This window comes from Primulina eburnea, chromosome 7 (assembly GCF_022965805.1).
Source record: "Primulina eburnea isolate SZY01 chromosome 7, ASM2296580v1, whole genome shotgun sequence".
NCBI classification, from domain to species: Eukaryota; Viridiplantae; Streptophyta; class Magnoliopsida; order Lamiales; family Gesneriaceae; genus Primulina; species Primulina eburnea.
This window is the reverse complement of record NC_133107.1, coordinates 12,895,059-12,912,104: the sequence shown is the minus strand read 5'-3', so window position 1 is coordinate 12,912,104 and position 17,046 is coordinate 12,895,059. Positions and strand designations below refer to the sequence as shown.

The 17,046-nt window shown below is 39.2% G+C and overlaps 1 protein-coding gene across 1 annotated transcript; it reads left to right on the top strand.

Annotated features, from left to right (window-relative positions):
* Nucleotides 1–6,593: 6,593 nt before the first annotated feature.
* Nucleotides 6,594–7,872, top strand: LOC140836154 (senescence-specific cysteine protease SAG39-like). Its single transcript, XM_073201562.1, has 2 exons — nt 6,594–7,058; nt 7,139–7,872. Exons 1-2 carry the CDS (start codon nt 6,626–6,628, stop codon nt 7,729–7,731), a joined length of 1,026 nt encoding a protein of 341 aa, XP_073057663.1. The 5' UTR covers nt 6,594–6,625; the 3' UTR covers nt 7,732–7,872.
* Nucleotides 7,873–17,046: the final 9,174 nt, after the last annotated feature.

The window sequence follows — 17,046 nt, the reverse complement described above, 5'->3', positions numbered from 1 at the left end:
AGCATTTAAAAATTTTAATACCTCAGCCCTCACAACTTCTTTCATTGCTGGATTAAGCCTTCTCTGATGATCAACATAGGGTGAATATGACTCCTGCATCAAGATTTTATACATACAAACAGTAGGGCTAATCCCCTTTATATCAGCAATTGTCCATCCCAAAGCATATTTAAATTTCCTCAACACTCTCAACAATTTCTCTTTTTCAGTACAAGTAAGAAAGGAAGAGATGATTACCGGATATGTCGAATTTTCACCTAAAAATGCATAACAAAGGTGGCTTGGCAGTTCCTTCAATTCAGGGGATGCTTTTGGTACCTCTTTACTTGCGCCTTCAAGTAGCTCTACATGATGCACATCACTCTTTTCTTTAGGCAGTGTATTGAAAGCGAGTAACTCCTCTTGCACATCCCAATCATCTTCATCCAGTGTAGACGCCGATTCCAACAAGCATCTCGCTAAGGAATCTTTCGTCATCCTACCTGCACCAACATGAGATACACATGAATCAATTACATCAATACTATTACAAGTACTTACCTCATTTGGTTCTTTGATTGTGTTATAGATGTTGAACATGACTTCTTCTCCACCTACTCTCAATGTGAGCTCGCCCTTGTGCACATCAATCAAAGCTTTTCCGGTGGCCAAGAACGGCCTTCCAAAGATAAGCAGAGTCTCCTGATCTTCTTCCATATCTAGAATGACAAAGTCAGCAGGAAATATAAATTTGTCTACCTTTACCAGAACATCCTCCACTATTCCCCGTGGATATGTAAGTGATCTGTCTGCTAGTTGCAGGGTAATAGTGCTAGGCTTCACCTCGCCAAGCTCCAAAGTCCTGTAAATAGAAAAAGGCATTAAATTAATACTGGCACCTAAATCACATAAAGCTTTATTTATTTTAGAACCACCAATAACACAAGGAATAGTAAAACTCTCTGGATCTTTGAGTTTTTGTGGTAGTTTCCTTTGGAGTATGGCGCTACACTCTTCAGTCAACTTCACTGTCTCAAACTCTTGCAACTTCCTCTTCCTTGACATCACATCTTTGATGAACTTTGCATAGTTTGGCATTTGCTTTAAAGTATCAGCAAATGGAATGTTGATGTAAATCTTCTTGAAAATCTCCAAAAATTTTGCATATTGATAATCCAATTTCTTCTTTTTGAACCTCTGCGGATATGGAAGAGTCGGCTTAAATACTGGAGGTTGTTCAACTTCAACTTCAGCTTTGGATCCCTCGGTTTCAACTTCTTCAACTGTCATCTCATTTTCATCCTTCTCTTTGGAATTTTTAACCTCAAGTTCTCTTCCACTTCTCAAAGTTACAGCTTTGCATTGCTCCTTTGGATTCACTTCAGTATTACTTGGGAGTTGACCTTTATTTTGATCTCTCAATGCATTAGCCAATTGTCCAATCTATGTCTCCAATGATTTCATTGTGGCACCCATATTTCCCATGTGAGTTTCCATGCCATCAAGACGAGATTCAGTTCTAGCCATCCTTTTACTAGATTCAGCAACAAATGTCCCAACTAGATCCTCAAGTGAAGGTTTTCCTTCCCCCTTTGATGTATTGAACCCCGGTGGAGGATTCAACACATTCTTATTATTAGCATATGAAAAATTCTCATGATTTCTCAAACCAGGATGATAAGTGTTAGGGGGAGGGTTACCTCGATATCCTCCGTAGCCACCAAAATTCCTATTGTTGATATAATGAGCTTCATCAGGAATATGTGGTTCTTCAGTAACAACCGATGCATTTTCAACCTCTGATGTACTAGCCTTATTCATAGCTGCAATTTAAGTTGTTAAAGCTGAAACTTGAGCGGTGAGTGATGTAATAGGATCTATGGCATAAATTCCAGCTTGCTTCTTTACTCTTGACCTCTCAGACGACCATTGATAACTATTAATGGTCATCTGTTCAAGCAAATCATATGCTTGCTCAGGTGATTTTGCAAATATCGTGCCTTCAGCTGCTGCATCCACAGTGCCTCTTGTTTGTCCATTCAAACCATTATAAAACAATTCAATCTTTACCCAATCTTCAAAACCATGGTTTGGACACCTCCTCAACAACTCCTTATACCGTTCCCATGCCTCAGTATAATTTCTCAAAGTTAGTCTGCCTAAAAGTACTTATCTCAATTTTCAACTCTGCAGACTTTGCAGGTGGAAAATATTTAGCAAGAAACTTGGTTGCTAATTCCTGCCATGTAGTGATACTTCCTAAAGGAACTGATTGGAGCCATCCTCTTGCTTGATCCCTAAGAGAAAAAGGAAACAAGCGCAATCGAATTATATCATCAGAAACACCATTTATTTTTACCGTGTCAGTGATTTCAAGGAATGTTCTGAGATGTAGATGAGGATCTGCAGTATTGGCTCCCCCAAACTGATTCTGTTGAACCATGTTTATCAATGCGAGCTTGAGGTCAAAGTTGTTTGCATTAATAGTCCCTCGTGCTATGCCCGAGTAATGAGCATTTAGTACCGGCCTAAAATGATCTCTGATGGGTATTGCAGGGGGAGTGTTTTCATTATCTCTGTTGTCAGCCATTGCTTGAATCTCTTCTCTTCTTGCCTTTCTTAATCTTCTTACGGTTCTTTCGATCTCATGATCAAAGATAAGCAAGTCAAGATTTTGCGATCTTCGCATGCACTGTTAAAAAAAGATAAGAAACAAATCAATGTTTAATATAAAACAGCGAAAACAAGCTCTAAATTAAAATCTAGACTAATTGGTAACAATACTAATATAAATTTATAATAAACACTCCCCGGCAACGGCGCCAAAAACTTGTTGCGTGTTTTCTTGATTGCTCGCAAGTGCACAACGTCAAGTTATAGTAAAATGTAATTTTGAGTACAAGTGTCGATCCCACAAGGAATATATTTCTAAACTTATATTAATGCTTGTAATTGAAATCGTCTCGACTTTATTTAGAATAATCAATTGACAGATTTGTTTGCACCAATAACTAGATTGAAAATAAATTTAATTATAGTACCAAATAGTAGTAAACAACAATGGAATAAAAGATCTAGAGGTCCGATTTCACGCAACTATCCACCAGTGTGTTATTTTGTATAGCTATATTATAAATGTCCTTCTTATTCATTAGCCAAGAATTCTATAATTATCTACTCCATCTCCCGAGTGCTAAGTAGATACTAATTATCTAACAAAGGATTGTAACGTTCCCGTCAACAATCTATAATTAAATAACACAATAAGCAATAACTTCTTTTAACGGCTTCAATAACAATATATGTCCTCCCGAACTATATAAATACCATCGATGTATTTTTTCCTTTCTTGTTTATAAATTCCCTTTTCCAAGTGATAAATTATAAACATAAGAATAATTCAAGATATGGCCAGTAAAATGAAAGCATTAAGATTGGAAAAATACAAATGAACAATAAGGAAAACTTATATAGCATAATTCATAAATCCCAACACATGGTTTCTAGTTTTGTTCCATCATTCTCTAGAAATAAAAATTAGTACATAATAACACAAACAAAACAATAAAACATGAATCTTAAACAAGACATATCAAATAAAAATAAAGAAAGAAGAACTTAGAACAAGAGATTTGGAGTGCAAGATATTTCTGTCCAGAAGTGTGCAAGAGATTTCCTAAGGATGATGAACTTGAGCTTGAATCCCTTCTTTGTAGCCTCCTCTCCTTTCCTTTTGCTCCCTCCAATAACCTAGATAATGAATAATAGAAGCCTTTTATATTCCTAGACAAGTCTTTGCACGCAAAACACAAAAGTCATCAACTCCCATGCTCATCACACCAAAGTTTCAGAATTTCCGGACTTTGTCTGTCAAATACCTGCGGGTGCGGTAAAGATGGCACCACGGGTGCGGTGCTGTTTCGGGGTGCCTTTCATTTTCGAACTATGAAGACCGCGGGTGCGGTGCAGAGGGGACCGCAGGGTGAGGTCCAGCTTCGGCAAAAATTCTTGAACATTGACCGCAGGTGCGGTCTCTTTGTTAGCGCGGGTGCGCTGGAGCTTCGGTCCTTTTTATATCTTTTGCACTTTCCAATTCAACAATTTGCTACTCCAAATTCTCATTCTAAGCTTCTAAACTACAACAACAAAAACAACAACAAATCACATAAAACCTGCTCAAGAATCACAAAATTCCAAGTTAAAAACAATTAATAAAAGTACAATAAATTACACTTATCATATTTCTACTTCCTTTCCCAAATGGTACATAAAAATCAATTATCTAAAGTCAATTTCGATATCCCTATCAAAAATCAAACAATAAATAATTTTAATTGCACAATACCTCTTTCAATACATTCATTGGAGTTTTCGGCCTTCCGAGTCCTACAAACACCAACGATATATTTTCCTATGGTCCTATTCAAAACCCTCTCTCGAGTGAGAGATCACAAATAAATATGACGATTCAATTATTGATCAAGTAATTGGACGTCATAAAATCCGGAAAATATAAATAAACAAGAAAAAATCCGCATATATAAGTCAACAATTCATAAATAAATATTAAACTAAGCTACACCATCCTTTAGATTAAAAAAATTAGTTCATAACGGAAAAACGATAAAACAAATTCATGTTATCCCACATCACTAATATAATAAAATTAAGTAAGAAGAAAAGAATCAGAATTGCGACTCCATCCCCAGTAGATACGCTCTTTGTCTTCATTCTTCGTTCTCGCTCTCTGGATTTTTTTGTGCGTGATTCTGGCCCTCTTTTCTGTCCTTTCCGATCCTCCCTACCATGTTCTAGGGTTCTTCCTTTTTATTCATGTGTGGAGGCTAGAAGTGTGTTTCTGCATGCCTCTTGCACGCGGGTGCGTGAGAACTGTCACCACCGCGCGCATGCTTCTGGAGTTTTGTTTTAGCCTTGAGCGCACGGCGGCACGTGCCTCTGTCCATGTGCTGCCACTCTACATGCGCGTCTGCGTGTGATCTGGCGCTGCTGCGTGCGTTCTTCTGTATTCCTTTTGGCATGATGTTGCTGCATGTACACTATTTTCTCCCTTCATGTATGACACTCAAAACAACACAAAAATGCATAACTTTGTTCGAAACCAACACAATTCATGCTTATTAATTGGGTAATATACGTTCAAAAATATGCACTTATCATGGGTTTTTTTAAAAAATAATTTAATTTTAAAAAAAAATTTCAAAAATAATTTTTTTTAAAAAAACATTTTCAAAACTAATGCAATCTGCACTTACGGAGCGCAGACGTCCGCGCTTCGTAAGTACGAACGATGGTCCATGTATGCAACAGATTATTTTAGCGACAGAATATATAACAAAACCGTCGCTAATTTCCGACGGTTACAAAAACCGTCGCTAAACCGTCGCGCATTTAGCGAAGGTTTATAAACCGTCGCTGTAATGGAATCAGCGACGGTTTAAAAATCGTAGCTCATTTAGCGATGGTTTAGAGAATTTGAGCGCTGCGAAAAGCCATTTTTGTTGTAGTGAAAACAGAGAAAAAAACAGACAAAAAATTCATCAAGAAATAGAGGTGTTCATCGGTCGGTTTTCTTCTCTATCTTCACTAGGCACTAGGGATGTTCATCGGTCGGTTCGGTTTTTTATTTCGGTTTTCGATTTTAAAAATATATAAAAACCGAACCATTTTGGTAGAAACCGAACCGAATTGAATAAAAATAGTTGTTGAAGCTCATATGAATTCGTTTATGAGGTTTCTGGAGTGGGAGAAATAAACTTAATTCTGTCATATGTGTTCTGTGTAGATGGATGTTTATGTAAATCTTGTCGAGAAAAAAACCTGTGTTCCAAGAATTTCTCTGTTTTAGTTGTACTTGTGGGCCTCTGGCTTATATAATCAATTCGTCAAACTCAAGTGAAGTTATCATTTATGTCTCTTTCTCATCCCTTGATGATAACCAATAACGTGTTTTTTTTGTTTACTGAAGAATCGTTATAGTCGAACTAGAGATCAACACGAACAAGGGATTTTAGTACTTGGACAATATTTTTATTTGTTGTTTGTGGTTATTATAGGATTTGTTTTATTTTCTTGTTTTTTTCCCCTAAAAAAAATTTAATGAAATAGTGTGTAGGAATTTTTTGAGGTGGAGCCTCAGTCTTGTAAGAGTATATTGCCACTATGCCAAAATTGGCTTGGGCTGTATTTGAGAGTTGATAAAGAAAGATTAGATTCTAGTTTCTCATTTGATCCAGCACGCGGCAACCTTTCCTTGTTTCTCGGGTACGAGGTTTTACCTTTTATTTTGGTTTCGGCTTTGAGATTTCAGGACTGCCACTTGTTGCGAGACCAGTGCACGTTCTTCCTCCTACGTAGTCATAGCTCCGGGTCTGATTTTTGATCTGTGTGATCTTTAGGACATAATCCAAAAACATATTCACTGGATAATTTCTCTGTCCAAAACCCGAATTCTTTTTACATATCTTAACAAACTTGTCGATCGAGCTCTATCTCCACGTGACTCGTTCAATTAATCATTTAGCAAGCAATTTAAGCTCTATAAATACCCTAGCTAGTCTTGGTTCCTAAATCCATTCATTCTCATTTAACAGAAGCATATATACACATTTCAAAGTTTCTGCATCAAATGGCTTCGAAATTTGACACAAGAATCTGTCTTACACTAGTGTTAATTCTTGGCATGTATTCATCTTCAGCAATATGTCGAAGCAGTCTAGATCGAACCAATATGGCTGTGAGGCACAAGCATTGGATGCATAAGTATGGACGTGCTTACAAAGACAAAGACGAGAAGGCCAAGAGATTCAAGATATTCAAGAAGAATGTTGAGTTTATCGAAAATTCGAACAGCGTAGGAACCGGAACTTATAAGCTTGGTATAAATGAATTTGCTGATTTGGAAAACGAAGAGTTTCGTGCCGCTCGTAATGGATACAAGAAGTTCCCTCGCAAGAAGTCGTCGACACCCTTTAGATACGAAGGTGTAAAAGATGTTCCTGAGAGCATGGATTGGAGAGAAAAGGGAGCTGTGACTGGAGTGAAAGATCAAGGCCAATGTGGTAAAAAAAATTAAAATTTCGATAAATTATCGGCAAAATTGTGAAATAGTACTTTAGAAGATTTTGTTTGTATACTGCAGGTTCATGCTGGGCATTTTCTACAGTTGCAGCAATGGAAGGCATCAACCAAATTTCGTCGAGCAAACTGATGTCACTATCCGAACAAGAACTCATGGACTGCGATAGAACGAGCGACAATCAGGGCTGCCGAGGAGGTTTCATGGAGGCCGCATTCAAATTCATAGTGAAGAACAAAGGGCTCACCACAGAATCTGACTACCCATATCAAGGAACCTCGGGCTCCTGCAACAGCCAAAAGGAAGCCACGAGTGCAGCAAAGATAACCGGCTATGAAGACGTGCCAGTCAATGATGAATCTTCCTTACTTAAAGCTGTGGCAAACCAACCGGTATCAGTGTCCATTGATGCAAGTGGAGCACCTTTCCAGTTTTACTCCGGTGGCGTGATCACGGGCGATTGTGGGACAAATTTAGATCATGGAGTTACGGCGGTTGGGTATGGAAAGACTGAAAATGGGACGAAATATTGGCTGGTTAAGAATTCTTGGGGATCAAATTGGGGTGAGGCGGGATATGTGAAAGTTGCGAGAGATGTTGAGGCTAAGGAAGGGATGTGTGGGATTGCCATGCAAGCTTGTTATCCGACGGTTTGAGATTTGTTTATTGTGTTTTTGACTTTGTGTTAACAAGCCGAGACTAGGCCTATTTTGCTTTCTTGAAGTCATGGGTGGAGTGTGCGTACTCATAATTCATGAATAGATATGCGATTCTTTAATTTTATGCATCATCGAATGTACACTTTTGAGAATTATATATATATGAACTAATTTTAATCAACAGTTTTAAGTAGTTTTAGTTAAAAACTATGGTCTATCTGTTGAACAAGAATTTGGTTTAAAATATGAGAAAATTTTAACAAATCGCCTGGGTCAAACTAAGTTTTCGAAAATTAACTCTCCCAAGGTGTATTCAAGTGGAGAGCACTTTGAACACCACCCCTATATGTAATCGAACTCATAACTAGGCAGCACATCTGTGGGGACCTAGACGCTAATCATGCTCTTAATCATCATTTGGGACAACTAAATCAATTATAATAAATAGAGTTTAATTTTTTTTTAAAGTGCAGTATGAAATGCGGAACGTAATGGAATACATTCTAATATACAAGTCAGTATTAAAGTACAAGTCTTGTACTATATGCAATTATTCAAACTAAGGTTTAACGACTACAAATCAAGTGTTTAAACCCTATTTCTAATCCAAGTCCGTAGTCTCCACTCTAATCACGATCTCTCTTCATCTCCTCGACCCTGAACATGTCCCACCTGTTGTTATGCACACATACAAACACGACAACAGCCGGATAACTCCGGTGAGAATAAAATCCCAGTATAAACAATGTAAACATGCAGTCATATAAAAACATATATAAAAGCATGAAATAGATATCAATAACATGTATAGAATCTGCAAAACATGTATCAATACAATCTCTGAATCACACTCTGTGACTCCTAGACTCTGACTCAACTCATCCTAATCTGGGGATCCCGATCTGAATAAGAACGCAACGTTCTCCCATCTACTTTACCCCAGCTAGTACGTTCTTAGTCCCAGACTTTGGTTGTCTATATCGAAGATCTGCAATAGGAGTCGGTCTTCTCCTCAGTCTATCGATATATATCCAAAAGTCCAGTGACTTGGCGATTCTGCCATGGCGGTTCTGCCAAAGCCTAGGCGGGTCTGCCCAACTCTGACTCATGCTTTGCTATAATCAATAGAATAAGCATATCAATATCAAACATTGCAAATATCAAATGCAATAATCATTCAGTATGTGATTTTGGGAAACTCAAGTCAAATCTAACTCGAGTTGTGCAATCTCGAATCAACATTTATTTATATCTTTCTCTCTGCCAATCTGACTCTGTCGAAGTCTCGGGCTCTAATCTGTCAAAACTCAATCTGGCCATGACAATAACGAGGAATATAATATCAATATCCCATTCAATCGATACTGAATATAGTCAGAACTAAATCGAATTCTGTTTCAACTGGAATAACTGCACAATCTCCATATACCCAGCCATACAAATCAACAGATATCAATTCCAAACTTTCATAATCGATCATAATACCATTATGATATCAATTCTCAATCAATTCGACTCTGAAAATCATAACAATTTCGTAATCAATTTGTTTTTCAATATGACTTCGATTCTACGATGTCTAACATGTCAAGAATATCATATATGAATCATATCCAATTCTAGCAATATCATATTTTCAAATCATAATCAAACGTAACAAAACTTACGTCTAGTGGTAGCCTGCGTCGATCGAAACACATTACTGAAGTCGGATTCAAATTTTGATAATCGAAACCCACACAATCAAATTCCTAAAGAAAATGCTACTTGAGAGAATTTGCTCTGAATCTCTCGATTTTGTTGAGGAAGAATGAAAGATAAACTAATATATATATTGCATGTAAATCACACGTGCCATCCTCCAGATTTTCGTCAAGAGCCTCTCGCGCATATGCGCGACTTCATTCCGCGCATGTGTGCGCAAGGTTCTGTTCTCGTAGTTGGGCTTCACAACTGATGGCGCATATGCGCGACACATCTCAGCGCATAATGCGCCCAACTCTCTGGACTCGGCTTCTTGGACAACACCTGCTCACGCATATGCGCGAGACTTACTGTCTCGGCAATCACTCCAAGTACTTGCCTCGGGCATATGCGCTCACCTTCTCGCGCATATGCACGAGGTGTTCTGTCCTCGCGAATGGTCTGGCGCGCATATGCGCGCCTTTCTCCGTACATGTGCGTGATTCCTACTGGTTTTCAACCTTTGTTCATACTATCCCATGTCCTCTTCAAATGTCATGTCATCCTCAAATCATACTTCAATCTCTTTTTCGGAAATCCCGGTCTGATCCCTTCCGTCTATGATCACATCAATTAATCAACGAATCATTTTAGATTAACAACACATCAAAGCTCGGGCATTACAATTCTCCCCCCCTAAGATATGATTTCGTCCTCGAAATCACAGGCAATCAATCATATCAATAAGAAGGCATGTAATAGAAGCTGAAATAAAAACTCACATCAGTGAAATAAAGCTGGGAACCTCTGTCTCATATCAGACTCAGTCTCCCAAGTAGCTTCTTCAATGCCATGACGACTCCACTGAACTTTCACAAGTGGAATAGTCTTCGTTCTGAGCTGTTTTTCCTTCCAATCAAGAATCTGAATTGGCTTCTCGAAATAACTCAGTGTCTCGTCTAGTTCGGCCTCGTCTGGCTGAATAACATGTGAAGTATCTGGCATGTACTTTCGCAATAATGATACATGAAAGAAATCATGTATCCCAGATAATGAAGGCGGTAATGCGAGTCGATAGGCACCACTATCCCCTATCTTCTCGTGAATCTCATATGGCCCCATATATCGTGGAGACAATTTCACTTTCTTGCCAAATCTGACAACTCATTTGAAAGGTGAAATCTTCAAGAATACTCGGTCTCCTGCCTCAAATACCAATGGTCTACGCCGAACATTGGCATATTTGGCTTGTCTATCATAGGCTGCCTTCATTCTTTTCTGTATCAGCTTCACTTTCTCTGTCATCTCTCTGATCATGTCAGGTCCAATCTCAGGAACCGCAGAGATATCATCCTAATACAGAGGGGATCGACACTTCTTTCCGTACAACGCTTCGAAAGGAGCCATCTCAATACTCGTTTGATAGCTATTGTTGTACGAAAACTCACAAAGAGGCAATGCATCTTGCCAATTAGTGCTAAAATCAAGCACTACTGCTCTCAGCATATCTTCCAATGTCTGGATAGTCCGCTCTGACTCTCCGTCGGTCTGTGGATGATATGCGGTACTAAGATGTAACTTCGTACCTAGAGCCTGTTGTAAACTCTGCCAGAAGTGCGAAGTAAACCGAGGATCACGGTCTGAAACAATCGACTTCGACACTCCGTGCAATCTGACCACTTCTCTGACATATATCTCTACCATCTGGTCATGTCGGTACGTCATCTTGTACGGAATAAAGCATGCGGACTTGGTCAATCTGTCAATCACGACCCAAATCGCATCACAACCTCGGGAGGATCTCGATAGCTTTGTCACAAAATCCATGGAAATGTGATCTCATTTCCATTCAGGAATAGCTAGACTCTGTAATAGTCCTCCTGGTTTCTTTCTCTCGTCTTTCACCTGCTGGCAATTCAGACATTTTGATACAAACTCAGCAATATCAGCTTTCATCTGTTTCCACCAAAATTGTCTTTTCAAATCATTATACATATTTCTGCCACCAGGATGAATACTGAATCGACTGCTGTGTGCTTCTGACAAAATCTGTCGTTTCAACTCTGAAACATTCGGCACAACCAGACGATCATTTACATCCAGTACACTATCCCGTACCTGATACTCATATCGATGCCTTGCTCTAACCATCAATATCGATTCTGAAAATTCTGATCAACTTCCTGAGCCGCTTTGATTATTAAAATCAGCTCTGGTTCGGCTTGAACAGAATATAATCTCATCGGTCTATAATCTGTACTCAAATACCAATCCGGACAAACAGCAATCTTCTATCAAATTTGAAACACCAATCATCGATAAGATAAAGAACATACCTTACGACTCAGTGCATCTGCTGCTGCATTGGATTTTCCCTGATAGTACTTGATTTCACATTCAAAGTCTTTAAGCAGATCAAGCCATCTTCGCTGTCTCATATTCAACTCTGACTGTGAAAACAGATATTTCAGGCTTTTATGATCAGAATATATCTCAAACTTCTCGCCGTACAGATAATGTTGCCATATCTTCAAAGCAAAGACGATGGCAGGCCAATTCAAGATCATGAATTGGGTGACGAGTCTCTTGTGGCTTTAGCTGTCTCGAGGCATAAGCAATAACATGCCATTGATGCATCAGAACACAACCCAATCCTCGGTGAGATGCATCACAGCAAACCACAAAATCGCCAGTACCTTGAGGGGATAGTCAATATCGGTGCACTGGTCAGTCTTTTCTTTAATTCAAGAAAGCTGGTCTCACATTCTTCAGACCAAACAAATGGAGCATTCTTCTGAGTCAACTGAGTAATAGGCTTGACAATACTCGAGAAATATTTGATAAATCGTCGATAATATCCTGCCAAACCCATAAAACTACGAATCTCAGTCACTGATGTCGGTCTCGGCCAAGAAATCACCGCCTCAACTTTACTAGGATCAACAGATATACCGTCTCCGGATATAATGTGACCTAGAAATATAACATGTCTCAACCAAAACTCACATTTCGACAGTTTAGCATATAATTTCTCAGCCCTCAGAATTCTCAACAGTTCTCAGATGCTCAACATGCTCAATCACGTTCTTTGAATAAATCAAAATATCATCAATGAAAATAATCACAAAATCATCGAGATATTTCTGAAACACACAGTTCATCAAACCCATAAATACAGCTGGAGCATCCGTCAACCCAAATGGCATGACAATAAACTCATAATGTCATATCTGGTTCTGAATGCTGTCTTAGAGATATCAGAATCTCTGACTCTCAGCTGATGGTATCCAGATCTCAGATCGATCTTGGAATATATAGAGGAACCCTGAAACTGATCAAACAAATCATCAATACGAGGCAAAGGGTATTTGTTCTTTACCGTTGCCTTGTTCAGTTGCCGGTAATCAATACAGAGTCTCATGGAACCGTCTTTCGTTCTCACAAACAGTACTGGAGCACCCCAAGGAGAAACACTCGGTCTAATGTATCCCTTGGCCAGTAAATTTTCTAACTGATCTTTCAATTCTTTCAATTCAATTGGTGCCATTCTGTATGGAGCTCTAGAAATCGGAACTGTACCTGGCATCAACTCAATGCTGAAATCAATCTCTCGGATCGGAGGCAAACCCAGAATCTCGTTTGGAAAGACGTCAGCAAACTCACACACCGCTGGTAGATTTGTCAATGATGGACTCGATTTCAGTAAGTCAACTGAATAGACAAGGAATCCTTCTGCTCCTTTCTGTAATAATCGAGTCATAGACAATACGGATATCAAAGGAATTCTCGATCTAGAAACCTTACTGTAGAATTTTCACTCATCAGCCATATCTGGTCTGAATCTCACAATCTTGTGGAAACAATCAACAGTCGCTCTATACTTGGTCAACATATCAATCCCGATAATACAGTCAAAATCAGACAACCCAAGTAAAATGCAATCTAACTCAATCTCCTGCCCATCATACTGTAGTATGCAATGTTTTACAGAATTCACTGATATTAAACCTGTCCCCAACGGAGAGGAGACAGACACTAAAGACGATAATGACTCAATAGGCAATGCATGACTCAATGCAAATTTCTCAGAAATAAATGTATGAGAAACACCGGTATCAATCAATACATTAGCAGGGTAACCAAAAATAAAACAGTTACCTGCGACAACATCATCTGGTGCCTCCTGAGCCTGCTCCTCTGTCAAAGCGAATACTCTGGCGTGCTGTCTAGGAGGCTGGCTCACTGTCTGGCTACCTTCGAGCCTCTGCTGTGACTGAGATGGGGCTGGCTGAAACGAGTGAACAGCAGCAGATCATCTATCAGTCTGTGCCACTGATCCAGATAATTCGGCTCCCTGGGATCTTTGGGAACCTCTTTGTGGACACACCCTAGCAAAGTGTCCCGGTTGTTTGCAGATGTTGCAACTACCAGTCACTCCCTTGGCATTGCTCGGTCGGATGTCTCCCTCCGCAAGTTCTGCAGTACACTTCAGTATAGCTCTGGCTCTGTCGAGAACCACCAGAGCTAGATGAACTGCACTCCTGATTTCTTGAACTGCTTTCCTCGGGCTTTCAAGAAATCTTTCTTTCCACTACTGCTGCTACCACCTTCAAATCTGGAAGGAGGTTGCTGTGGCCTCGGTGCTGGAGGAACATACGAAGCTCCTTTCTGTCTCATCAGACCAGCTTCTGCTCCTTTGGCTCGGTTCAGGGCATCAATAAAATTATTCGGTCGCCCTGTGTTCACCAATGTAAAGATCTCGGGATTCAAACCATTGATGAACTAATCAGCAATAGCTTCTTCATTCTCGGCCACATGTGGAGCAAATCTCAACAAGATAGAGAACTTGGTCACATACTCCTCAACGTTCAACTGCCCCTGTCTCAGATTGGCAAATTCTGCCCCCTTGTCTTTCCTGTACGACACTGGGAAGAATCTCTGATAAAACTCAGTTCTAAAAACATTCCAGGTAATAGTCGTACCTCGATGCTCCAAGGCCCGCTTGGTTGTAATCCACCAGTTCTTGGCAACATCATGCAACTGGTGCACTATCAGTTTCACTCTCCGCTCATCTGTGTAGTCCAACGACTCAAACAACATTACTATGTCATCTAACCAGCTCTCACAGTCAACAGAAGTCTCTGTTCCTTTCAAGGTTGGCGGTTTAAATGACTGAAATTTCTTCAACAGTGTTTCCATTGGTGTCGCTGTAACATCCATTGGAGGATTCGAAGTACTACCCTGTTCTGGTATTCTACGGGGAGGCATATCTGATTACCAAAAAGATTAGTAACCAAATATAACAAACCTGCTTCAGTCCTCCTCTGATCATCTTACTGCTGATCAAGAATCGGTTATGATTCATTCTTAATAATACACGTTACAAATCAAATCAGATAGTCAAGTAAACATGTATTATATAAAGCAGTAACACATGCTAGCAATCAGAAGCAAGGAAAGAAAACTCAATCTACCCCTCTCACTAGCTTCTATCTCAGTCTCAAGGATCTATCGCTCTGATACCACCTGTTGTGGGGACCCGGACGCTAATCATGCTCTTAATCATCCTTTGGGACAACTAAATCAATTATAATAAACAGGGTCTAATTTTTTTTTAAAAGTACAGTATGAAATGCGGAACGTAATGGAATACATTCTAATATACAAGTCAGTATTAAAGTACAAGTCTTGTACTATATACAATTATTCAAACTAAGCTTTAACGACTACAAATCAAGTGTTTAAACCCTATTTCTAATCCAAGTCCGTAGTCTCCACTCGAATCACGATCTCTCTTCATCTCCTCGACCCTGAACCTGTCCCACCTGTTTTCATGCACACATACAAACACAACAACAGCCGGATAACTCCGGTGAGAATAAAATCTCAGTATAAACAATGTAAACATGCAGTTATATAAAAACATATATAAAAGCATGAAACATATATCAACATATATAGAATCTGCAAAACATGTATCAATACAATCTCTGAATCACACTCTGTGACTCCTAGACTCTGACTCGACTCATCCTAATCTAGGGATCCCGATTGAATAAGAGCGCAATGTTATCCCATCTACTTTACCCCAGCTAGATGGTGGTACATTCTTAGTCCCAGACTTTGGCTAGTCTATATCGAAGATCTGCAATAGGAGTCGGTCTTCTCCTCAGTCTATCGATATATATCCAAAAGTCCAGTGACTTGGCGGTTCTGCCATGGCGGTTCTGCCAAAGACTAGGCGGGTCTGCCCAACTCTGACTTATGCTTTGCTATAATCAATAGAATAAGCATATCAATATCAAACATTGCAAATATCAAATGCAATAATCATTCAGTATGTGATTTTGGAAACTCAAGTCAAATCTAACTCGAGTTGTGCAATCACGAATCAACATTTATTTATACATTTCTCTCTGTCAATCTGACTCTGTCGAAGTCTCGGGCTCTAATCTATCAATACTAAATCTGGCCATGACAATAACGAGGAATATAATATCAATATCCCAATCAATCGATACATGAATATAATCAGAACTAAATCGAATTCTGTTTCAACGGCATAACTGCACAATCTCCATATACCCAGCCATACAAATCAACAGATATCAATTCCAACCTTTCATAATCAATAATAATACCATTATGATATCAATTCTCAATCAATTCGACTCTGAAAATCATAACAATTTCGTAATCAATCTGTTTTTGAATCTGACTTCGATTCTATGATGTCTAACATGTCAAGAACATCATATATGAATCATATCCAATTCTAGCAATATCATATTTTCAAATCATAATCAAACGTAACAAAACTTACGTCCAGTGGTAACCTGCATCGATCGAAACACAGTACTGAAGTCGGATTCAAAATTTGATAATCGAAACCCACACAATCAAATTCCTAAAGAAAATTCTACTTGAGGGAATTTGCTCTTAATCTCTCGATTTTGCTGAGGAAGAATGAAAGAGAAACTAATATATATATATATATATATATATATATATATATATATATATATATATATATATATAAATTGCATGTAAATAACACGTGCCATCCTCCAGATTTTCGTCAAGAGCCTCTCGCGCATATGCGCGACTTCATTCCGCGCATGTGCGCGCAAGGTTCTGTTCTCGTAGTTGGGCTTCACAACTGCTGGCGCATATGCGTGACACATCTCAGCGCATATGCGCCCAACTCTCTGGACTCGGCTTCTTGGAAAACACCTGCTCGGGCATATGCGCGTCTTGTCTCGCGCATATGCGCGAGACTTACTGTCTCGGCAATGACTCCAAGTACTTGCCTCGCGCATATGTGCGCACCTTCTCACGCATATGTGCAAGGTGTTCTGTCCTCGCGAATGGTCTGTCGCGCATATGCGCGCCTTTCTCCGCGCATGTGCGTGATGCCTACTGGTTTTCAACCTTTGTTCATACTATCCCATGTCCACTTCAAATGTCATGTCATCCTCAAATCATACTTCAATCTCTTTTTCGGAAATTCCGGTCTGATCCGTTCCGTCTATGATCACATCAATTAATCAACGAATCATTTTAGATTAACAACACATCAAATCTCGGGTATTACAACATCGGTCTCAAAACCAACGTAACCACACCCTA

Coding starts and splice junctions, on each gene's coding strand:
- LOC140836154 (XM_073201562.1), top strand. CDS start 6,626: ATGGCTTCGAAATTTGACACAAGAATCTGTCTTACACTAGTGTTAATT. Junction 7,059..7,138: donor GAAAGATCAAGGCCAATGTG/GTAAAAAAAATT, acceptor TGTATACTGCAG/GTTCATGCTGGGCATTTTCT.